This window comes from Corylus avellana, chromosome 1, assembly GCF_965113065.1.
Source record: "Corylus avellana chromosome 1, dhCorAvel1.hap1.2, whole genome shotgun sequence".
NCBI classification, from domain to species: Eukaryota; Viridiplantae; Streptophyta; class Magnoliopsida; order Fagales; family Betulaceae; genus Corylus; species Corylus avellana.
Window position 1 is genome coordinate 8,861,054 of NC_142490.1, and position 25,049 is coordinate 8,886,102.

Consider the following 25,049-nt stretch of genomic DNA (forward strand, 5'->3'; position numbering starts at 1 on the left):
TAAAATAAAAACAAAAATACTAATACTTCTAAAAAAAACCTAAAACTGAAATAACAATAATAATAATAATAATAATAAATCCAAGGAGCGGCCAAATTTTTTTCTTATAAAAATTCCTTTTTATAAGAAAAAAAATTGATTTTTTTATTTTTATTTTTTATTTTTATATACAAATTGAAATTTTTCGTTTTTAATTTTATTTTATATTTTTTTAAATAAAAATTTCGTTTTAAAAATAATAATTTTTTTCGTTTAATTTTTTTTTTTCGTTTTTTAAAACAAAATTAAAAAAAAAATCGTTTTTTAAAATAAAAATTTCGATTTAAAAAATTTCGATTAAATAAGTAAAAATTTTCGTTTTTGAAGAAATTAATTAATTTTTTTGAATTCTTTTTTCTAATTTATAGGGGTATTTTTGTCTTATTGAGAAATATGTAGGCCAATTTTTATCTTTTTGCTAGCCTTAGGGGACATTGACAATATTTTGGTAGTTTTAGAGAGGGGCATTGTCACAATTAAAAGTTTGGAGGACATTGTCAATTAAGTGATAATTTGAAGGGGTATGTGAACTTTACCCCCATTTTTTTAAAAAAAAAAATTATTTTTTGGGGGCAGGGTAGAAGAAAACTGCACTACCGGCCTAGAAGTTATACCAATATTTACTAATGTGGCAGTTCCAACCATCCATTAAATATTTATTGTTTTTAATAAGGATTAATCCGAGGGTTGGTTGATAATTGTGAGATAAAAACGTAGGTTTTAGCACTACTCATTTAAAGTAGCAGATTTAAAACGTGAAATTTAAAAATGCAGTTAAACATTTAGTAAAAATGTAGTTTTAACTTTTAAAATATTACGTTTTAAAAATGTACCATTTAAATTGTAATTTTTTAACAATGCACCCCAAAACAATTTTTTTTCTTTCTACAGTTTGTTTTAAAATTACACTTCAATTACAAAATCACAATGTCAAATACAATCTTCGTATGATTGTTTTGTGAGGTATCGTCTTTCTGTTTGGAAGTCCAGGTTCCTCCCCGTCACAGGCTCTTAAAGGGTACTCTGCTTGCGCTGCCAACAGGCAAGCATACGCTTTTCTCAGGTTACCGTTTCGTTTGATTTCCATTAACATGCAGAAAGTTTTGGTATCTTATCTTCAATTCTAACAACTTGATCCTGCTTATCATCTACAGTAAGTTACATGTTGCTTGCTAGATCATAACAAAACTGTATTTTCTTTCTAATAGAAAGGGGAGAAAGGGACTAACAAAACTGTATTTATTAACATTTAATTGAGTTTACTTACCCCTCTGTTGATTCTGCAACAGGTCCATAACAACAGATTCATTTCATATCCACATTCAAAAGCAACGAATTTACTGCACAACTAAAATTCATTGCTAAAGTAAATACAAGCATAGTAATATATAATCATATATATATGTGACGTACAGAAGATATTAAGAGGTTAGAACAGAACACCAAAGGTATGAATACAAGTAGCAATGAGGTCTTAAAAGGAGCAGTCGTCTGGCCTGCAATATGCCCGAGTTGGGCAGATTATCACATCTAAATTCCAACCAAACATGTCTTCATGATTTGACTCCAACTTTGCTTTTGTTGATGGCTTTATGTGATGGGATGTATAAAGTCATCAGCATTCTGAAGGGCTGTACTGCCTCATTCAGAATTCGGCCACCCGTCTCCGACGATAAATATCAGCAAGGACTCTAACATATACATGCTCATCCGACATTCATAGGTGCAACTGAAATAACATGGAGAGCCACTAAGAAGCATCTCGAGTGCGACAAAAAGGAAGCAAAGAACCAATTCCTATTCAAAGATTTCTCAGCCCCTACTCTCTGTTAATCTGCTTTATATCACTGCATTTTAAAATTAAACCATCCTTTCCCGACTGCAATCCCAACGCATGAGCAAACATCCTCTTTGCAGCTCCCAAATGCTCCCTTTTGATGTAGTCTTTATCAACCCCATTCCCACTGCTTTCATTCTGTGATATGTTCACATGGGCAGAAATCTTATCAGCTTGTTTTGGGGGCATATTGCTTTTACTTGGTGAAGATCCACTTGAATTTTTATCATTGCTTTTAAGTTTACTATATGAATTCATATTTTGGCCTGGCAGGGAAATAGTCTTCTGAGAAGCTTCCAAGGGTGACTTAGGCTCAACTCTGTTCTTGCATTGAATATCTGGTGCATCTGTTTGCCCACTATGCCCTTTGCAATCCCCAAGAGTAGCAGTCTGATTGTGTGGATTGATTCTGTGACCTAGGGCATGTGCAATCATTCGGCGGGCAACCACAGGATTGCTTGGTGGCTTCTGTTTGACAGGTTCATTAAACTCTCCCAAATCCATTGAAAAAATTCTGTCACGAGCAGCCAAATAAGCTGCTTTTCTCTCCTCGAGTGAATGTTGAACAGAGGGAATTTTTGTCTCCAAAACTGCAGAAAATGAAAAATTAAGTTTTTGTCTCAAAATTTAGTCATTTGACAACATTGAGTGTTTCTAGAACATAATTTAATGATAAAATGGGACTTAAATTGCTTCAATTTTGAACTGGTAATGGTTCCTAAAAAGTTTCTTCCAAGTAACATCAAGGTCTCATTAAAAATGGCCAAAAGGCTATATTATAGCTCCATGAAATGGAATCTCAAAATGTTTGACCTCCCATATTATTGAACTAGCTGTGTTGAATAAAAGATGAGGTATTCAACTAGTTTATTATAATTCTTCCCCATTTACTTTCTCCATGGGCCAGTCTGTTGCTAGGATAGTAGACAAGGATATGGAGCGCACACTATTACAATTTACATATATGCTTCAATTTTCTAACATACAAATTATTCCATGTCTGCATACCCTAAGACTGAAAAAATGTAAAAGACTGACCTCTTGTTATTGAGCTCAGGTGCATAAAAGAAAGAAGAGAGAAGCATGTCTTCTAAGACAAAAATGACCATAATTGGATTTTAAAAAGGTTCTCTTTTTTAGCTCCCAGCTCATGAATCCCACTAGAGCAACCAAGCAGTTAAAAATGAGAGATGTCTACATGCAAATAACTAGTGAAATCACGACAAGTTGCATTCATCCACACCAATAAAGTACAGTTGTTCCAAGTTCCTCATAACATAGTAAAACACATTATTCTTTGAACTTCTAACAAAAAAGATGAACAATTGCAAGAGTTCAACCATAGCTGAGGCATTTCACATACTTGAAAAGGAAACAATGCTGCAAACTTACTACTAGTTATCACAACATTTTTTAACACCTTCAAATTCTTTGTAGGACAATATAGATATTTACATATGCTTTCTAAACTAGAGAACACAAGCAATAGCTTCAAGAGAAAATCAATTCAGTACTACCCAGCACCATAGATATTATATGTGATACATAATGACAGTACTATAGCAGGGGGAGTGCAATAACCCAACATTGCGGGGTTCAAGAAGAGGATATGAAAAAGCTTACCTGAGAAGGCTTCTGTTTTCCTCAATAATTGGTGTGACATTACTGGAGATTGATGGTCATCAAACTGCCATAAAATATCGCTAACAAGGATGGAAGGTCTGCAATCCGAATATGTAGGTTATTCAAGAAACATAAATGGGCACTACTGGTGCCTAATAGGTAGACTTGGCAAAAAGAAACATAATGGGCACTTCTAGTGCCCAATAGCTAGACTATGCTAATGTTAATACCCGTTTTTCTTTCTTTTCTTTTTTTTTCTTTTTTTCTTTTTTCTTTTCTTTCTGATAAATAAAGCATACCATACTAACCATTTAACTATTCATATCACTTGGTCAATAATCGTAGAGAGGAGGAACACAAGGGAGGAGTTCAAGAAAGGACAATATGTAGATGGAAAATTTCCAGGAAATAATCATGAGACATACATTGATGTATCTGAGCATCTCTCCAAAATTAAGTGCCGGTCATCTCCTTCACCAACAGATGTGTGGTTAAACCTAGCACAAATCAATCAATCATCAATATTACAAAACAGCTGTAGATGAGAGAGGTAAATCTGTACTCAATCAATTTAGATGTCCTTCAACATCAACATCTAGGCAATAATATAAATCACATGGTAAACAGGGAATTTTTTTAAAGAAAATACCCAAATATTTCTGCAAGACGATGCAGGAGAAGACGGTTATACGCGTCCATGGGTTCCAACTCCAGGACACCATCTGAACTGCAAGCCAGCATTGTTATTATCAGTATTCTCAACAAAAGCACATCCTACAGTATGCTTCACATAACTTCAGTAAATCTTAACCCATACAACAAGCTATAGAGTGCAGAAACAACAAAAATGACATCACCAATACCACCAATAAGACATGTAAAAATTGACCAACCAAGACTAAAAGATTTTCTCTAGTATCTGCTCTCCGTCAAGAGTTCTAACACAGGAATGAAAGCAAACATGCACAAGAGGGGAGGGAGAGAGAGATGCCCTTTCTGGTTAATCTAAAAGTGGTGTATAATGGACAGAAACATGCAAGGCAAGAAGTTGAAGCCGTGCAATTAAGTTGAACAAAAAAGGGGGGATAAAACCCCAAACTTTAAGAGCAAAAGGGTATATCGGTAAGCTATATAAATCTACCTGGTATCATCCTGAAGGAAGTTGATCAACGCCTCCTCCACTGAGAGAACAAGATGCTTGGAACGAAGATTGTCCCTAACAAGGGAAGCCAATTCCTCAACCTGCATGTTGGTGAGTACAAAATAAAACAGAATCAAAAAATTTAAAAATGTATTTCAAAACCATAAAAAAAAAAAAAAAGAAAAAAAAGAAAAGAAAAAGGGAAAATCCCTTGTAGATGAGAGGTATCAATACATGAGAATCATAAGACAACTATTAGAATAACAAAACATTTGGTACATGTTTAATCATTTAGCTGGAACAAGCACAAAAAACAGTCATGCAAATTATTGAATTATGTTTCCCAATAGAATTTGTATTCTTCTAGAGAAGTTGTACTAACAACAAGCAAACCTAGAAGAACGGGAGATCATGAACATAACTTTTTATGGAGAAAAAGAAAAGGATAGAAAAATAACAATAATTTGCAATGCAAGGATATCAATATTCATGTATGTTTCCAATGCAAAAACTTTTAAACTCCAGGGGAAATGCCCTGGTCGATGCAAATACAGGGGGAGAGAACAGTAATTGGCACATACTCTCATGTGAAAGGCACAAGAGATATACATATAAATCAAGTCACTTGGGAAGATTGAGAAGGATGTGACCCATAGAATAAAAGCAAGGTGGACGAAGTGGAAAAGTGCACCAAACTATTAATATGACCATAAAATACTAATTGAGTTGTAGATAACCCAATAGGACATAGTCCTATAACATCTGGTACACTCAGGTACGACATGTTGAACTGTTAAGAATTTTTTTTTTTGATAAGTGAAAGATGTTCATAGCCAAAATGAGAATGTTGAGATGGATTTGTGGACAAACGTTTTTTATAAGTAGATTTGTGGAAAAACTAGAAAATATAAAATAAGGAATGACATCATCCATTTTAAAGATAATGATAGCTATGAAGTATCAATACCAACAAAGGACATGGATATGAAACAATTTTAACATATGTTATATCAATTTAAATAAATATCCAAAGGTTTCAAAAATGTTAAATACACCATAGTATTATTTTTACATTGAACCAAATTTGCTTCCATAGATTTGTTTAGAACATGTGATAAATGGGCCTAGAGCCCACCTTTTTTTATTGGGTAACAACAGCCCACCTCATGATAGCTTTCCATTTTCTATTAGTTTCTGTTAGGAACATTAAGGGGTTCGAGTGCCGTGGATCTCAAGTACAAGCTCTCCCAATCTCTCTCCTTCTCTCTCTCAATCTGAAATTTGTCCCACCCATGTCCCAAATGTATCAAATTCAAAAAATATTTTTAATTCATGGATACATATCAACAAAAAAAAAATTATGTATTATCCATATCATTGTTCGACAAATGTCAGCAGCGATACAGAGGGCCTTCATCCATGGTTTTCTAGAAAGGCAACTCCTATTGAGAAAAAGATAGGGTTGATTACTTAATTTGGGTACGTGCAACAGAGACCAATAACACACTACGTCAAAGAGTGATTTAATTCAAATTTCAAAGTGAAAAGGATGGAAAGAGAGGCCTAAAATAGCATAGATAGACGCCCCTACTCCTAACAAGTGAAAGTTGCTGGCACGTAATGAAGAATGATATGTTAAATTAAAAGGCAACTAATAATATAATTTTGGATAGAATAAAATGGCACAAAAGAATACAAGTAGTTGAACCCAATTAGTTGACAAGCATCCATAGAACTGACTCTCATTCCATTCAAACTAATGCTTACCTAAGTTGCTTTGAGCACCAAATCAAATAACCCATATAAGAACAAAATCTCATAGATGTTCTAACGACCCAAGGAAAGTGCTAGCCTCAAAAGACTAGTCAAGCTGCAATTGAAACTCTCTAGAATCACTTATAAAGCCCAATCTCACCTAATAAGGAATCAATGTGAGACTTAGTACCATTATAATCCATCCACTGCTATGTGGCTATTCATCTTTCTAGTTTGGGACTGGGGTGTTATATATATGTACTCTTAACACACTTCCTCGAGCCAAAGTACAGTTTTGAAGCATGTCGTTTCAGTTAAAGAATAAATCATAACAACTTTTCATAGTACTACGAAAATAAAATCTTACTTGTACAAATTGTTGCCACCACCTTACACATCACTATATCTTCAATAAAATGGACATCCAGCTTGATATGCTTAGTGATTCAAAATATATTGATTCTTTACCATGAATCACAGAACAAATTTACGAAAATAGCACTCCTCACCACACAGATAATACAGACCAGCACTATAACCAAAATAAATCCCAAGAAAAATAAAAAATAAAAAGACTTTCTGACCCCATTGTTTGTTTCTCACATAATAGCTTTCCTCAGCAACAATTTTTTTTAAAAAAAGAAAACTTTGTTTCATCAAGGCTTTCAGTGCGACAATTCTCAAATATATAAATAACTAAATAAATACATATAAACACATACACAACACAAAGCATTTAATCAGCAGATATTTTTACCAAATTTTTCTAAAATTAGGACACCATTCACCCATGTCGACAAAAACCCTCATATACACTTCATACCCAATTCAACTGCATCCAGAAATTTTTAGCATAGAGCTCAATTGCAAAATCATAAACCAAATATATTAACAAATGCACTTATTTGTTATTCCATCCTTTACTATATTCCCACTCATCCACCTCAACATCTCCATTAGGTTGTCCATCGAAACTCAATTTTACATCACCAAATACGGTTGGCGTTCCCGTAACAAAATTTCAAAGTTTTTCTTTATTTGAGTCACCTATTCCAAATGAAACATGTTATTTAGCATTCTCCTAGCATTCTTAGCTGACATGACACTATTAATCTACCCTTAGATCAAGCTTAATTAAAAGGAAAAAAACAATTACGGGTAGATTGTGCATGCCATGTCAGCTGAGAATGCCAAGAAAATGCTAAAAAAAATCTCATTCCAAATTGACTGATCCAATAAAAAAATCCATTTACATTAATTTTCTTTTCTATTACTGCTATCGTTTCCATTTTCAAAAATACTTTTACTTGGGACTACCAATTAAAACTAAAGCAGAGAACACCCCACCTGGCCCAGCAAAATTAGCATGCAAATTCACGAATTTTGGCTCATAAACCACGAAATTTAACAATAAGATCCACTATGATCGCAGAAATAAGCACTGTCCAAAAGACCTAATTCGAGTATCAAATTCCCTAATTCAAAGAAAATCCACAAAAGCATTAAACAAACAAGAGAATAAAGCCCAGTAAAATTAGCATAACAACAAAAAATTACAAATTCACGAATTTTGGCTCATAAACCACGAAATTTAGCAATAACATCCACTATGATTGCAGAAATAAGCATTGTCCAAAAGACCTAATTCGAGCATCAACAGCCCTAATTCAAAGAAAATCCACAAAACATTAAACAAACAAGAAAAATAAAGCCATAGAAATTTAGAGAGAGGACGAGAAACATACCATAGCGAATTGGGTCATGCTCATTTTGAAGCAGTAGGAACAAAAAAATTCAAAAAGCAATTTTCGGAAGAAGCGTGATACGACGCCGTGCCAGAGGGAGGGAGGGCATTTGTTGAAGGTCTAGGTATATTCTGAAAAACGAACATCCATTGAGGGTTGGAGATTTGCTTCAACGTTGTGTGTTGGCGTCGATTTCGTTTTCTCGATTTGTCACGTGATGCTGTACCAGGAAACCGACAATGATAGCGTGTCACCTGCCAGCCAATGTTTGACGACCGCCTATGTGGATTTGTTTGTTTTTAGGGTAACCCTATATTACACCGACAAGGATCCTTTCCAATCAAAAATGGAGCGGAGAGGATCTAGTTGATGGCTAGGATCTCTCCTTAGAAATTCTAAGGCCATCAACCCACCACGTGACGCATTAAAAACAATAATACTATTTTATTATTTTACTTTTAAAAAAAAAAAAAAAAAAAAAATGGAAGGGTGGCTGGCCACCCCATGTTGGCCACAGGGGGGTCGCCGACCACCACATATTAAGACATGGGGGTGGCGTCGCCACCTCCAAGGGCCACTGCTTGGCCTTTGGGGGTGGCTTCGGCCACCCCCATGGGCCGGTTGGGCGTGGTCGAAGCCACCCCCATGGCCCTTGGGGGTGGCGACGCCACCCTCATGTCCCAATATGTGGTGGCCGGCCACCCCCCGTGGCTAACCTGGGGTGGCCAGCCACCCTTCTTTTTTGTTATATTTGTTTTTAATTTTTAATTATTTTATTATTATTATTTTTTTTAAGTAAAATAATAAAATAGTATTATTTTTTTAATGCGCCACATGGCAGGTTGATGGTCTTAGGATCTCTAAGGAGAGATCCTAGCCATCAACTGGATCCTCTCCAGTCCATTTTAGATTGGAGAGGATCCTTGTCCATATTACACGTGGTTTGCACCAAAATTAAATAGTTACATGGGTTTTCAAAAATGTCATAAATGGTACTTGTGGTAAGCAAATAAACAGACTTGACGGAGGTACCAAGTGAGTTTATTTGCTTACCACAAGTACCATTTGTGACATTTTTAAAAATCCAGGTGACTATTTGATTTTGGTGTAAATCACAGGTACTGAAAATGTATTTAACCCTTGTTTTTATTGCTTAAGAAAAAAAAAAGTTTCTTTTCATTTTTATTAATTTTTGAATACTTTTTGGAATTCTAGATAATTGATGAAAATAGAAGTGATAATTCGTGTTCGCATGTCTAGTTTAAGTTGTGTCGAGGAATGATTATAAAACAATAAAAGTCAATCATAATTCGGCTCATTTAATTAAACAAGTTAGACCCATCAATCCTAACCATCTTACTTCGTGTTGGATTTATATTGGGTTCACATGTCGTGTCAAAAATTGTCAGCCCTAATATTACGTGTCGGGTTTAGGTTGTGTTGAAACATATTAGTCAAATTTTAACAGTTTGGTGTTGCAATCCGGTTTCACATAGTAATAACCTTTTTTAATATGGTTGTTTTTCCAATTTAAGTTTTATTTAAAATCCAACTTTTCTTCCCTTTGTTGTTGGAAAACCCTGAACAAGTGAGCCAATCTCTCTTTAATCTTTCTAGAGTTCCCTTGTCTTCTCTTGCCCTAAATCTACTTTTAGCTGCTCATAAATTGAGAAATGAGTTGCTTATGAACATATATTCTTATAATCAAGGCTAGATGAGCTTCCCATTTCAAATCCAGAAGCCATAAAAGCAAATGAAAAAATAATAATCGAAAGCAATGCATAAAAGCAATAAAGAGACAAATATGCATGAATGCATATGTAGATGGACGCAGGGGCGAACCCATGTGCTAGGGTGGGGGACCAACGTCCTCCCAAAATTTTTACAATTCTTTATAAAATATACATATTTTATGAATTCGTTCCCCAAAATTAATATATTATTCGTTATTCCGTTTGTATTTTTTTTTTCTTAACCATCTTCTTCACATCTCATTTTTTATTTTATTTTTGTTGCATTTATTTGTGTATTTTTTGTGCAAAAAATGTGAAATATGATGAAAATCTTTGTTTTTATTTTATTTTTTGAGTGATTATTCTGCCATCATTTGAGTTTACAATATTTATTTTTGGTACCATTTTTCTTGAACTCCATAGATCGTGTGTTAGTTTATTTTGTTAATTGTTTATACTATTGTGTGTTTGTGATGCCATGAGATTAAATTTAGTACTTCTATATTTTTATTTTATATAAACACACACATATAGAGAAATTATATGTATTTACGTGCTTTTGTATTTATATAAGTCAATGTTCACAACTTATCAAAAAAAAAAAAAAAGTATGTCCCCCCAAACCAGAAATCCTAGTTCTGCCTCTAGATGGAGGCATGAAGATCCAACCCTAAACATGCTATGAGACACTTAAAATTAGGTAGGTCTCTTGCCTATCTCCCTCATGGGGTGAGTGGTAGCTCCTCTAGGCATGCTTCTAACCTAACTATTCCTGATCTGATGATTTCTACAGCCATAACTATTCCTGAATATCATACATGTATCATCAATTACTGACCTAAAGCTTCCAACAATATTCTATGGACATTAAGAAATAACTATTCAGACTTGATATGCTTATAGTGCAATTACAATCGTTTAGTAGGATAAATTGCAATTAAATAGTAACTTGTGATAGTCATGCGATGACTAGTGTTACAAGCCTATTTGAAGCTAGTTTTTTTTTTTTTTTTTTTTTTTTTTTTTTTTTTTTTTTTCTTTGAGTCTCCCACCGAGCTGTTGTAAATTAATTAGGTTAGGCTTTTTATTTATTCGGTTGCTTGTTTTAAATTATTAAAACATAAGAAAGAGAGAAATATAATAGTACATGAGATGCGTCTAAGAAAACCCAACCCAAGCACTTGGTTTAGGTGAATGGGCTAAGGATTAATTTCCTAGCCGCATACATCATATACATATGTTAGTCCCACATGAACTATTTCTCTCATTTCTTATATTATGCTAAGCTTATAAAAAAAAGAAGCCTGTAGCTCTCACAAAACACTTCAGTTCTTCAATATTCATTAAAAATTTTAAATTTTTGAGTATTCTCAAGAATAAGTTAAAATTTTCTAAGAGTAAGTTCAGAGCCCTCGGTTATTCTCAGTAATCGATGAGAAGACTTGAAGGTCTCATAATCTCCGAGGCTATACGTGACGTTCATTGGAAGAGCAAAAAGAAAAGTTTTGTCCAATAGCCAAAGAGTGTCCGTACAACCAAGTAGGTGTTTTTACTTTTCTTGTTTTTATTAAACTGACATTATCATTGGCTTGTGATTAATTATTTAATGTTGTGCATATGTCGTTTATGCAATAATCCCAACAAATTAGCTAGAACCTTAGCTACAATTTTATTAATGATATTACAAAGGTTGATAGGCCTGAACTCGCTTACGGTAGTAGAGATTTATTCAACTGGCCAGAGCTTAAAAAAGACAGTACCACCTTACATACCTCCTCCCCCCACCGACGCCCAATTCTCCTGATAGAAACAAGTTCCAAATCCATCCAGACCCGAAGCTTTTAGATGAGGCATCTGATTCAAAGCTCCACCGATGTCTTCCATAGTAAATTCTCACAAGAGTTGATTATTCATGTCATCTGGGATTCTACTATTTATTGAAAAAAAATACATTTTTCCAAACCTCCCCAAGCCTACGACCCAAACAGCTTTTGATAATAGGTAACAAAGGTCTCACCAATGTCATCTTGTGAGTTGGATGTTCACATCAAAATCATCACTCCATAATAGAGCCAGACCTCCACTTGTTCTTCCTACAATGTCTATCACAAAAATGGTTTTGCGAGTCTTATGATATCAAAATGAACATTTATGATTATTTAGCAAAAAGAAAAAGATATCAATCTAAACTTTGTTATAAATGGGGTGGTCCATGATTTTGGGAAGCATGAGGAATACATATCTCCATGTCAAAAGGATTTGTGATCTAGTTGTTTCTCTTTGTATAAATGGGGTTGGTTTTTTCTTTTTCTTTTTTTTTTCAAGGAAAAATAACGTATTTTTTTCAAGGAAAGAAAGGGTAGCCGCCCCTAGTAACAGCCAGCTCTTTTGTAAAATTATTCATATGCCCTACTATTGAATAAGGCAGAAGGGATTCAACTGGTCCAAAAAGTTGAGGAGCTTTACCTCCAGGAGGGTAGCCATATAGGTTAACATTCCTCACATTTAGAAATCAAGCAACTGTATATATTATTATGTTCTCAAACCTATACGAGTCCATTAGCTTTCATCTTTCTCCCAATACTTTTTTTTAAAATAACGGTTACAGGGATTAAACATGCAACTAATACACGTATAATACTACTGGTTTGCATAGATTCTTATTTTGTATTCAAATTAATACAATGTACATGGTTTTCGCCATAATCAAACAAATGTGGAGAAAATGATGATTATAAAATACACCTCAGTCCTCACCAAACAAGTCAAGAGTGCTAGTATACTGCCCACAACCTGTAAAGCTTCAAGAACACATTGCCTTCTCCAGTTCTTCCTGCAATTGCCCGCTCTTGTATGCCTCTGCGGCAAAAGATATAAATTCTTTTAAAATTGCAGAAATGCACACAAAGCAACAAATATGTTCAACTCTTTCTTTAAAATATAAAATAAATCTATACACCATAAGGGTAGATGCGTTCTAAATTTTGCTTCAATTTTTTAGGCCAAATGATTTATGTCTTTGTTCATACTTGAACAGTGAATAGTATTACATGTATAGGTCAAAGTAAAAAAAGTACTCAACTCATATTGTCACTTTATTATCCTTGTATAAGAATTCTTAATCTATAAAAATGTCCTACATAATTACAGACAAACCAATAGAAGTGACGATGAAGGGTTGTGCCCCATCATAGTTGATCCCATGATCGGGTCCTCAAGGATTCCTAGAGTATTCTACCAAGCAGATTTCCTAGTATCCCAACCATTGTTTTCAAATTAAAAGATCAGATATTATCATATCAGATTTGAGGAAATCTACATGGTAGAGTAACTTAAGAATTCTAGAAGATCTTAATTCTTAATCCCATATTATATGTCTGTGTATGTAGGTCTACTATACTAAGCTGCTTCTACAGCTATTCTCAAGCATAAACTGCTTGAAAAGTGAAAGGATGAAAAATAATGAATTGCACAAAGAACATAGTAGGAACTAAACAAAGATTTAAGGGTCTGACAGATCCAAGCTAGTGATGAAAAGGCTAGGGAAACCACAGCCACCTATAGATGAAGCTCTCTCTGATGCCAGAATAACTAAAACCTTCATTTTATTCCTCACATCAGCACAAAGCGTCATTATGTGAACCTAGGTCTATACATTGCAGAACTCAGGTACTGGAGCAAAACTCAACCGATTCGTCTATGAGAGAAGATTAAGCTTTCATTCATTCCGTTGAGTAACTAACCAGATGAGTGGTGAGAATCTCTCCACCACCACCACGTCATAGAGTAACAGTCCCACCGCCCTTAAATCAAAGCCCCAGTTCAACCACCCCAGTTCCCCACCTACACGTTCATAATAACAAAAGCCAAACGACCAGTATGTCCAATTGATGGCACAGCAACAAGGTGATGGCAAGCACAGCTCTTTGGCCCACCACAACTACACAATGCACATATATGGAAGCCCATAACCTCCTCCTGCTTGCATTAAGCACCATAATTATCTCCATCTTCCCTGCCTACATTAATGGCTATTGACAGCCAAAAAAATTATAAAACTCATATGATTTGTTTGTGCTTCCATTGGTATTTCGTAAGGTGCAGATGCTTCACCCTACCAACTACAAAAACTGCTTGCAATGAAGAAGATTATGGTTCGGTTCCAATTAAGTTTTACCTTTTTTATCTTTTTGTTGTCTCTTTGTTTTCACTCCTTTTTAGAAAGACGGAGAGGAAAATAGAATTTAAGCTGACGCGGCCACTAATGCTGTCAAGTCATTATAAAGTCGTAAGTCACATGGCCCGGGAAAATGTGCCTTGAATTACAATATGCCATCTAGTGGTTTGGAGGGATTTGTAGGGAAATTTATCCCTACCTGTTAGGCAAATTTCTTAAACATATACTGGATAAGTTTGCATTTTACCCCTATCAACTTCAAGAAACACTAATTACACAATGAGATATGCCAATAATTTCATCCAAGTAATTTGAACAGTGTAGAAATGCATTTATAAATGATTCAGGTCCCATAATTCTCAAAAGAACGACAAATTATTGACTGATAGAAGCTTCAAATAAAAAGCTCAGTGAGTCAACACCCATTTAGATTTTTTTTTTTTTTTTTGGTAAAATCTTCAAGAATTGTGTTCTCACGGTTATGCAATATTATAGCAAAATTATGCATGCAGTGTCAAAGATAAAAAGAAGAATTTTTTTTTTTTGGTAAAGGATATGGCATAACTAATTTTGAACAAATTAAATATTCCAACAACTAGATAAACTTACCAACGGTGATGTCACAGCCACCAAAAAACTCTCCTTCAATGTAAAGTTGAGGAAAGGTAGGCCAATTGGAATACTCCTTTAATCCTTGACGTAGCATTTCATTTTCTAGTATGTTGATTGTTTCAAAAGGTACATTGAGAGACCTCAATATTTGAACCACAGTGTTTGAAAATCCACATTGTGGAAAATCCTTAGTTCCCTTCATAAAAAGAACCACTTTGCTCGAAGTAACAACTTTATCCAAGGTAGTCTTTAGCTCAGGAGTTAATGCTGTAAACACACGCACAAACAGAGAGAGATAAAGAGAGAGGCTTCTCAGCATGTTAATGTTTCAAAGCAAAAGACAAATGATTTTGTATCAATTTTGTTGTAATTGGATTGTATGAAAGGTGTTTGTCAGAGTGTATGAATGAAATTGGCGACAGAAAGGGTATTGTGACTGACTCGACTCCTACATGTAAAAGCAGACAGGTCACTTGACATACGACACTCATCCAAGCAGCCACTTAAGCCCTTACACACGCCCTCCACAATCTAACTCGTGCTATCCATAAATTCTCATCAGATTCCACCATCTGTCCCTAACACCCATCTAACGAAGCCACCTGGATTCCAATACCTATCATTCCCAATTCAAAGGCCATCCGCTACCAAACACTAATCACCATGGCTGCCATTTACCACCACTTCTCCTCCCTTTCGCTATCAGGTCAATAACAAAACAAGTCAAGATTTTGTCTTTAAACTAATAAAGAATATGTCAAGAGGCCAAATGTGCAAAAATACAACCAACTATTTTGGTTGACTATGAGATTTCTCTTCTATCTGCAAGGGCATTGCTTGCAGGGGAAGACCATAATTGGTAGCTAGTCAAGACAATACCAAACCCAAGGGGCAGGTGATCCTTTCACTGATGACAGCCACAAGGAAGACATGTTTGCCTTTTGTGATAACCATCATACCAACAGTAGAATTTTTTCATTTATTTTTTTCTATTAGGAGGAACTGCTGTTTACGCCAGAGCTCATTGGGAATACTTTCAGAACTCATTGTCATTCCAAGCACACTGTCACTAGATTCTTACAGCTCCAGGGGTTTCATTTATTTATTTTTCCACAAGTAGCAATACATTTATGAAAATAATGTGAGGGCATCGCCCAAGTATACAGGATACATACAAAAAGAGACAAGATATCAAGTCCTGAGATTGATTACAATCATCTATAGGGGGTTTTACTGTTTGGGGGCTTAGATGCAACGCAGATGCGGCTGCTGAAATCCAAATTGGATTCACCAGCGAGCATTAAATTATGCATGATACCCATCAATCTTCTTCTTGTGAGTCAACAGTCACTGCAATCCCAACTCCAAGAAGGTAAAATTGAACCCACCAAAATCACAAACACTACTCGACACCTAAGACAACCATGGAACCCATCAATCATTTTCTCCAAAATTTTGCCAGCCCATACTGTCCCTTGCATCTTAAACCATATCCCATTAAAATTAAGTTCTTTTCCCTAATCAGATGACACCCATCAAAGAAAATTCAAAGGTTTCACGATTACAATAAACAAGTAAAAAAAAAAAGAAAAAGGAAAAAGAGGGTTACCTGAGAAACAACGAATGGAGGCGATTCTTCTGAAACTGGGCCCGTACAGGATGTTCCTGGCAAGCGAAGTGGTGGAAGTGAGAGGTGGGGTGTAGAGGGGCCGAGTGGGGTAGTGGACGAGTGGACGGTTAGGGGCTGTTTTGTGCACTCCGGAGGTAGAGAAGGTTGATGACGGTACTATTGTTGACTCAAAGGCCCTTACACACGACATCGTTCCGCTGCTCACTGCTCTCTTCTTCCAAGACCAGAGCGAGCGAAGAGAGCCACAAAATGATGCTTTGAATAGTGCTTTCTGTTTAGCCGTGAAAGTGAAGAAGTACCATAATCGAGACACACTAACATTTAACAAAAATAAATAAATAATAATAATAATAAACACCTGCAACAAGAAAAAAAAAAAAAAATTGCTGAAGTCATGCATAGTAATGCAAAAAGTATTAATAAGTTTTTTATATTTTGTTCATATTCTCTTATAATTAATTATGAATTTGTACACTTAAGTAGATTTTACATAACTTAATAATAGATCTCACAAATCTAATAATTTTACTTTTAAAGAATTTTTTTAAAATATTGTACTTCGTCACCAAATTACTTGTGTAGATTGATTTATTGCTTTTTATATATTTAATTATTGTTTGTATGGTTAATAATTTTTGAATTCTTTATTATTTTGAGAATACCTATTCAACCCCCATTTTAGGTGTTGTTCGCAGTCTGGTTTTATTTTTTGAAAGGAAAATCCAAATGCATTTAGTTTGGGCCAATCCAAGTTCCTTTCAACCCGAAATATAATTTTTATCATATAATTAACTACTCAAGTTACATAGGGCAAATTCACATAGAGGACATGATCCACTTACCACTTCGAAGGAGAAGTTATCCACTCCATCGAGATAGAGGAGTGGATGGTTCTCCCTCACTTCTTGTAATGTCGTGAGAAATTAATTAATTGATAATTAACTTCGTAGTTCCCTTCTCAGTCCCATTTCACAAATAATAAGACTTAGAGATCTATACTCCTCAAAAAGAGAATACTAAGTAGTATAAACATTATGATTTTCTATCGTTCTATTAACATTAAGCATTACAACTAAAACATCTACTAAGAAACATCACATTAACTGAAATTATACTATACATATCATCGCTATAAAAAGATCTAGACAAAACCATAATATACAAGCATACTTCAAAACTCTTAGTTTACAACATTACCCTAAAGTACTAAGCAGCCAACCTAATCTCGCAATAAGTCTGAAATGGTCAATTAGATCGATATCATTACACGAAACAGCTGCATTTGCCTCAAGGTTCATTTCGAATCCGACATCTAAAGATAGTCCAGGTATAAAACAACACATATTTCATAGGTGAAAAAGTTACACGTGTAAGTCCATGACTTAGTGAGTATAAATATACATGACGTACAAGTTATTATATGTCGAATTCAAATATTTATAAATCACATGTAGTAATATAAGGCTATAGTTCATCATTTGATAATGTCGTTATTGATGTAATATAGATATAATGTATATTATACTTAGATAATCATGTCATAATTTAACACCATATGGTCTATCTAAGTTCTTATCCCATTTTTGGCAGGGTTAGCGCTGTCATGAGGAACTCGTAATATAATATCGGTGCCTCGGATATTGCCATATACTGTCCATCACTAGTAGACTGATTGAGTCTAACCTTAGGTGTCCCACGCAGCTAATGGCGTCTGTCCTGGTGACCAACAATTAAACATGGTTGTGCTAGTCACAAAACAACCATTGGATCCATGGCTAAACAATAAAAGTAAATATTTGACTATTAACCTATATATTAGTAAGTTCATGGCCGTTATCTTGTAGGTATCAGTGTACCATGTCATATGATACATTTTAATTCACAGCCTTTTATATGCATGCATTTACAAACCAATGGTTTTCATTATCTTATTATTCATAAATCATTTGGGTATCAAACTTTCAATGACTCCATTTAATTAGAATTTTCCTTTAAATATTGTCAAAATTCCTAAATACCCATATTTTTTATTAGAAAAAATAAAATAAAAATTGTAAAGATTCAGGCTTTCATTTTGTTTATAAAAAAAAATCTTTGCAATATTTAAAAATAATAATAAGAGTATTTTGAAAATTTTGAAAAAAATTAACGAAAAATCTCAATGGAATGGGTTAAAGAGTAATGTTATGTCAATGAATATGTTTAATGGTATATATTTTTTTTAAGAAGTACTAGGGAGCCAAATAAATGAACTCAGAAAAGTTTTCAAACTGACGTGGCAGACCGTGAGTGGCTGACAAAAGAGAGAGAATTGCATTTTTTTTTTTAAAAAAAAAATTTTAAAACCCTTGCAACGTTAGTTTGGCAATTTTTCTGGGTTTATTTATTTAGCTCTCTAGCACTTCTCTATTTTTTTTAGATCATTTGATTGATTCATATTCGATGATATGATATTAGTTGACCCCCTCCCCCAAAAAAAAAAAAAAAACCAAAATTATGAATCTTTAACTCATATTAAAGGTCTTTGCGACACTTTAAGTTATTTTAAAGTTAAGGAGTAGTGTTTGTGAGAACACTGGCATGCATGAACAGTGTGCACGCCAGTGTTCATATATTATTATTTTTACTGTTTAAATAATATTTTATAATATATGAACACTGGCCTGCACACTGTTCATGAACGCCAGCGTTCTCACAAACATTACTCAAAGTTAAGTAATTTGAGAGCATTATACCTTAAGAGGTGGTCGAATTACCGCCAAGTTTTTGGAGTGGTTGAGTTATTCCCTCAATCAAATCGAGGGGTAGACGAACCATCCTATAGTAGTTTCAGCCACCCAAGACGACCAGTAGGGATGGATGAACCACCCCTTGTACCATTGGGCATTGTTTAGTTGCCCCTTCTAGTTAATTTGGAGTAGTCCAATCACTCAAATTTATTTTTAAATATTTATGTTTTTTTTAATTAAACGGAACACATGCCATCTTTTGATCAAATATAATGTGGTAGAATGGCTTAAAAAAAAAAAAAATGTTGTACATAATGATTTATTTAAAAAGTAAATTGATAAGGATTTTTTTTTTTTTTAATTTTTGTTGGCAAAATGTAAACAACGATTTGATAAAGGACGTAGTTTTTCTCCAAATTGGGCTGGAGAAATTTTCTTCAACCTAATCTATAAAAGTGACATGTGTCTATTTTTTTAACAATATGTGAGATGCACATGAGTTTTTAATAAAATTTATTTTAAATTTGTCGCTGCTATTAAAAACACATGTGCATCTCACATGTTTAAATGACACATGTCACTTTTATAGATTAGGTTGAAGGAAATTATTTTAACCCAGCTTGGAAAAAATCTTTGTCCAAAACAATAATGGGATCTGAGCAGTACGTAGTGTCTAAAAGCGAGAAATAAAAGCATTCTTATTGAGCGCTTTACATTAATTAGTTTTTTTTTTTTTTTTTTTTTTTTTTTTTTTTTTAAGAAGAGAAAATTCACAAAAAAAAAATGCCATTTTACAAGCTATTTTTTCTACTTTAAATTTAACTCTAGTTAGATATTATCTCCAAATACCAAGAGCTAAAAAGTAAAAGTTATTTAATTTCTTAAACTTATATATATTCATTTTCATTCTCTCTCATCTAGCGAGAACAAAGAAAGAATTAAAAAATAATATAAAATTAATTAAAGTAGAGAAAGATGTAGCTCTCCTAATTTTTTTTTTTTTTTTTTTAAAAGTAAATTTTTCTCTACAAATTTAACTCTTATTTGAAGAGCTCAATATAAGTGCTCTAACGACGCTTGCTTGGTTGCTTCTCATTTCTACTATTGAAATTCCTCTTCATGATGGCCAAAACCTTGAAACAATATAATAAAAAGATTTTTTCAACAATGGTTTATTTTGAACCATATTTTGGATGCCATAACTAACTTAGATAGGTAGACTTATTTTCCATCGATGCCTAAGAAGAAGCTAGCAAGAACCATATATATTTGCATTTATGTTATAAATTGGAGGCTTGTAAGAAAATTTTGCCCCTACCATCTCCGTTGCTTTCATCCAATGTCCCTATATTTTGTGTCCCACAGAAAGAATTAGTTTGGTAGCCAAAAATTCTTCCAACAATAAAGCATGAACATTTCTACATACACTACAAAATCTACAACATTTTATTATTATTATTATTATTATTATTATTTTTTATAAATTGACAGGAACTTTAAAATAAAAGGTTTTCTGACTATTGGTACAGTGAACTTTCATATTTACAAGTTATTGTAGCAACTTGTAAATAATATTTTATTATATTTTCTCTTTTTTTTTCTATTTTTTTAATATTTTCTCTCTCCTCTTTTTATGGGGAAAACAAGAAAATGATAAAAAGCTAATAAAATAATACTGAAAAATAATATTTAATTAGAGTAGATAGTTAAAATATATGTTCTTGTTGGAGTGTGTAGTGAAAAACTAGTAGTTAAAATAAAAAATAAAAAAAAATTGTATTTTGAGTAGTTAAATGAAAACTCTTGCTGGAGATGCTCTTAGTGTATTCATATTTCAATTGTTTGCAATCTTACCCATTCATTAAATTTTTCCAAAATACCCCCATTTGTTTTAGGAAAACAAAAAAAAGAAAAAAAATTGCAAAGATTAATGTGTTGGTCCAAATTTAATGGTATTTGCAAAAATACATGTGTCTCAATCTTTGCAAAACATTTTAAATATTTTTTCTAAAAAAAAGAGGTATTTTGGGAATGTTGGGATTTAACGGAAAATCCTAACAGATGAGGGACAATGAAAAAAATTAAAAGCTCGATACACTAAATTGAGAGATTTTAAACTTTATAAAAGAGATTGCAAAATAGGTGACAATTCAAAGAGGATAAATAAAGTTTTCCTTTTTTAAAGTTGCTAATGTAGAAATTGCAACATAAAATGTAACGTCGAATTTGTAAAAGACTTGTAAGTGAAATTAGTAGTATCTCTTGCATTTTCCATCAAGCATATCAATCTAGAATTTTACATTTATTAGAAGTCCAATAAAAAAATAAAAAAAATAAAAAAAACACATTGAAAATAAATCACTATGCTAAAAGTTAAAACTATCTGATAAGGAAGTACCAATTCTATAATATCATCACCATCAACTCACATTTGGAAAAACTAAAACTATAAAGTCCATTTTTTTTTCACAGCAACTAGAAGTCTTATTCCAAGAAGCTTGGTTGCAAACGTAGAGATTTTACAGAATCAATTGCAAGTAGCACCCACTTCCACAACCTTAAAAACTGTCATTCCAACATTTTTAAGTAGTAGAGATAAGGGAGTGAAAGAAAAGATAAAACTACGGAAATTCAAAAAAAAAAAAGTGCATAAAAATAATATAGACACAAAGATTTTATTTAGTTAGGTCTATGACCTACATCCATAAGATAAAGTACTAAGGTTACATTATGCTCTTATGTATTTGATGTTTTTACAATACATGCATGAGACTCCTATAGTCTCCTATTTATAAGAGAGTTGGGGTAGAAAAGTATGGTTATCAAATCAATGTGATTTAGAAAGCTGCATTTCAAACCTTTTTATCATACCTCTTTAAGGAGGGATTAGTTTCACAAGCCATAAGAAAATTGAGCACAACTTCGGTTTTGATAGCTTTGTAACACAAACTTATTCCTTCTGTTGCAATATGCAGTACTTTTGAAACCCCTGCGCATACTTTTCAATATCATCTGCTCAATTCTTCTTGTCCCCCACCTGAAAACCTAATATTTTTTTTTTTTATAAGTAATAATGATATAAAAAGCGCAGAGGGGCGCAACCCACATACACGGGAAGTATAAAAGAGAGCGCCTAAGAGGGAGAAAAATGAAAAAGGAAATCAGAGAAACTGGTCCCTATAGGAGCAAGCCAAGAGGCTGTCCAGGAATACAAAGTAAAGAAGAAGAAATGAGTCAATTCCTCTATGGTCCTAGTGGAGTTCTCAAAGCATCTAGCATTCCTTTCATTCCAAATACACCACATAAGACACAGAGGGATCACCTGAAAACCTAATATGGCAGTACCAACTTCAATAATAATAATAATAATAATAAAGACAATTATTCACAGCCATGTACATATGTAGGGCTAGCAAAATAGGTACCTATCATGACCTGTTTACGACTTACTTATTTTATGTATGTTTTTTTATAATAAAGTTTATCTCGGCATCATAAAGAATAGTTTCATGCATAAGATAAACAAGCATCTGTTTATTTGCCATGTACCTGTTTTGCCAGTCCTAAAACATATTCTCCTAAGTTCCTAAATTTCCTCATCAAATCTTATAATAGCCAACTTACTGGGTCCATGCTTGAACGCACTATAATGGAACAAGGACCAGTTATATTTAACTACTTTCCTATTCATGCATGTGAGATCATGCAAAAGAAAAAAAGAAGACCCACCAATAGATACTAGGATCCATTCTCTATTAATTCATAATGACACTATAATCAAGCTTTTATGTTCATTTTCTCTTTCTAGTTGTTGCTTGATTTAAAAAATAAATTAAAAAAAAAAAAAAAAAAACAGAGAAAAAGAAAGAGAGCAAAAATCCAAATATGCGAAAAATCTAACTAAACCTTAAAGTAGAAGAATAATTTTACTAAACCAAATTCGCTATTTTCTTGGTATTGAAGTTGCTCGTTCTTCTCAAAGAATTTCTTTATCTCAACAAAAATATGTTCTTGATATTCTGTCGGAGACTAGTATCTTGGGTACTCTGACATGTTAATACTCCTATGTGCTCTACTATTAAACTTGATGGTGAGCAAGGTGCTTTGTTTACTGATATCGGTTGATACCGCCGACTAGTTGGGAAGCTAATGTATCTTACTGTGACTCACCCTGACATTACATATGTTGTTGGAGTGGTTAGTCAATATATGCATGCTTCTCGACAACCTCACTTTGATGCTGTTTGTCGTATCTTGCGCTATCTAAAGGGTGCCCCTGGTCGAGGATTGTTATAGAAGCCAGCTGCTAATTTGTCTATCATTGGTTTAGTGATGATGATTGGGCTGGAAGTCGCTCTGATAGACGGTCCACTTCTAGCTACTGTACTTTTGTTGGTGGAAAAAAGCAGAATGTTTGGAGGTATCTTCCCTGGTGACTTCTCCGGTAATCCCTAAATCACCTGGGATTCTTCCTTTGTTGGATCCGATGCCGCTTTCTGATCCTGCCAGGGCTGATCAGAACTCCACTCCGGTCAAGGACTTACTCTGGCAGGATTTCTCTGGGCCAAGTTCTGTTCTGTCTTCTTATCCTTGTTAGCAGGGGTCTGATTTGGCTGTTCTTGGGTCTAATAAAGCATCTGGGTTGTCTGTAACAGGCATTAGAAGAAAGTGGTTAGCTGTAGATAACTATAATAGGTAGTGTTATAATATAGTTTAGTTAGTTGAGAAGGTTATAATACAGTTTAGTTAGTTGGTAGTTAGTTGAAGTGTTAGTTGGAGGAGGATGTATAAATAGCTTGTATGAGAATGTAATTAGCATCTGGATAGTCAATTGTTCATTGTGAACTTGGAGGAGGAGTCCTCGAATACTCAAGGAGGTTTAGGTATCCTCGAAATACCTAGTTCAATAGTCAATTCATTCATTCATTCTATTATTTCTCTCTTTCTCTTCCATTTTCTCTCCTATATTCAGTTTGGCAGTAACCATTCTGTTACAAGTGGTATCAAGAGCCATTTGTTTTCTTTTCATGGAAACTAGGTCAATGGGGCAAAATGCGGATTTGGTGCAGTTCAGGAAGGAGTTTAAGCAGTTGAAGGATGATATTGAAGAGAGGAATGCAAGACTGGAAAAGAAGCAAGATGATCAGTTTGCTTTCATAAGTGCAAGACAAGATCGTTTTGAGAAAAAGCAAGATGACCAGTTTGCTTTATTGAGTGAACAGTTGGCACAAGTGATGAGATGCATTCAGGAATCGCAGAGGGCACCAAAACAGAGAGATAAAAGTTCCTCTTTTGATACTATGGAGGCCAATTTTGGCTCAACCTCAAAAGGAAGGATTCATGCAACAGATGGTGCAGGGTTTCAGGCAGGAGATGGATTTCACACTAAGTCCATTCAGGAATCAAAGCCGTTCGATTCCACGGATGACAACGCATTTAGGCAGTTGCAGGCTAATTTGGTAGCCATTGATGAAAAGTACAAATCTATTAATGCAGATATGAAAGCGAGATATGAACTCAAAATGAGGCAACTGGAGGAACAACATGCTGATAGAATAAAAAATATCCAGGAATTGGCAAATGGGTCACAACCGAAAGATAAACATTTATCTTTTGGTTCTATGGAGGGCAATTTCAGTTCAGAATTTGGAAACCAGGATGTGGGGCAAGATTTTGTACAAGAAGATGCAGACGACATGCAATTCCAGAAAATCTCTAATCTTGTCCAAGAAGACGAAGACGACATACACATCCAGAAAATCCCGATTCCATTAAAGGGTGTCGACGATCAAAAGGTAGAAAGCTGTGACGGTCTCAGCCAGAACATGGCCAGCAACGATGAGGCTTTAGATTGGTTTTTTGGGTGCGAGTCCGTGGATTGTAAGAAGCTACAGTTGATTCCTGAGAAGGTGGAGATCAAACAAGAGTTCAAGAATGAAGATTTGGGGGAGCAAGATTTAGTAAAACAAATTTCGAATTTTGGGAGGCTTTCTTGCAGTGAAGTGCAGTTGTTCGATAATACTCCGCA

The 25,049-nt window shown here is 34.1% G+C and overlaps 2 protein-coding genes across 2 annotated transcripts; both read right to left on the reverse strand.

Moving 5' to 3' along the window:
• Positions 1–1,364: 1,364 nt before the first annotated feature.
• LOC132171214 (uncharacterized) lies at positions 1,365–8,433 on the reverse strand. Its single transcript, XM_059582473.2, has 6 exons — positions 8,141–8,433; positions 4,641–4,741; positions 4,149–4,226; positions 3,925–3,996; positions 3,500–3,597; positions 1,365–2,466 (listed from the first exon to the last, which is right to left on the reverse strand). The coding sequence occupies exons 1-6, from the start codon at positions 8,162–8,164 to the stop codon at positions 1,859–1,861; spliced, it is 981 nt and encodes a 326-aa protein (XP_059438456.1). The 5' UTR covers positions 8,165–8,433; the 3' UTR covers positions 1,365–1,858.
• Positions 8,434–12,385: 3,952 nt separating this feature from the next.
• Positions 12,386–16,585, reverse strand: CXIP1 (CAX interacting protein 1). The gene is made up of 3 exons (XM_059583194.2): positions 16,272–16,585; positions 14,660–14,929; positions 12,386–12,732 (listed from the first exon to the last, which is right to left on the reverse strand). Exons 1-3 carry the CDS (start codon positions 16,480–16,482, stop codon positions 12,677–12,679), a joined length of 537 nt encoding a protein of 178 aa, XP_059439177.2. The 5' UTR covers positions 16,483–16,585; the 3' UTR covers positions 12,386–12,676.
• Between the last annotated feature and the right edge of the window lie 8,464 nt (positions 16,586–25,049).

What these genes read in the sequence shown, in the direction of transcription:
- LOC132171214 (XM_059582473.2), bottom strand. Translation starts at nt 8,164, where the DNA reads ATGAGCATGACCCAATTCGCTATG. An exon ending in TTCCTTCAGGATGATACCAG is followed by an intron (nt 4,227 to 4,640) that starts GTAGATTTATAT and finishes GCTGGCTTGCAG; the next exon opens with TTCAGATGGTGTCCTGGAGT. An exon ending in AGATGCTCAGATACATCAAT is followed by an intron (nt 3,598 to 3,924) that starts GTATGTCTCATG and finishes TTCGGATTGCAG; the next exon opens with ACCTTCCATCCTTGTTAGCG.
- CXIP1 (XM_059583194.2), bottom strand. Translation starts at nt 16,482, where the DNA reads ATGTCGTGTGTAAGGGCCTTTGAGTCAACAATAGTACCGTCATCAACC. An exon ending in CTCCATTCGTTGTTTCTCAG is followed by an intron (nt 14,930 to 16,271) that starts GTAACCCTCTTT and finishes GTGTGTTTACAG; the next exon opens with CATTAACTCCTGAGCTAAAG. An exon ending in TGGCTGTGACATCACCGTTG is followed by an intron (nt 12,733 to 14,659) that starts GTAAGTTTATCT and finishes CTTTTGCCGCAG; the next exon opens with AGGCATACAAGAGCGGGCAA.